This window comes from Oncorhynchus mykiss, chromosome 17 (assembly GCF_013265735.2).
Source record: "Oncorhynchus mykiss isolate Arlee chromosome 17, USDA_OmykA_1.1, whole genome shotgun sequence".
In the NCBI taxonomy this organism is placed as follows: Eukaryota; Metazoa; Chordata; class Actinopteri; order Salmoniformes; family Salmonidae; genus Oncorhynchus; species Oncorhynchus mykiss.
The window spans coordinates 18,493,993-18,494,339 of NC_048581.1; the positions used below are offsets into that span (position 1 = coordinate 18,493,993).

The 347-nt window shown below is 39.8% G+C and overlaps 1 protein-coding gene across 1 annotated transcript in view; it reads right to left on the reverse strand.

Moving 5' to 3' along the window:
- Positions 1 to 128, reverse strand: part of LOC110487190 (voltage-dependent P/Q-type calcium channel subunit alpha-1A) — a 132,396-nt gene extending 132,268 nt beyond the window's left edge. Inside the window, exon 1 of the mRNA XM_036948345.1 lies at positions 28 to 128. Within this exon, the coding sequence (XP_036804240.1) occupies positions 28 to 120 (93 nt within the window). The 5' untranslated portion in view covers positions 121 to 128. The remainder of the gene's footprint in view (positions 1 to 27) is intronic.
- Positions 129 to 347: the final 219 nt, after the last annotated feature.

A 347-nucleotide genomic window follows, 5' to 3' on the forward strand; every position in this document is an offset into this window, starting at 1 on the left:
GTGTATGTGTGTGTGTGTTGTACTCACCAGTCTCTCAGAAAGAGGAGTTTTGTCATTCTCAGGTAAATGCTGTTCCAGAGCCAGGACGATACAGTTAGCTATGATGGTTGCCAAAATCATCCATTCAAAAGGCGTAAGGCTGGAGTTAAGGCCAGTAACATGGGACAATATGTACACATATATCTAATAATACAAACATTAACCATCTTAAACTGACAGCCTCCAGAAATCTGGCATTAGAATGACTTTGAATATGTATATGTTTACATGACTTATTGGATTGATTTCCCACCATCCAATAAGTCAGAAGACAGCAATCCAGACCTTCCTAGGACCATGTAAACGTC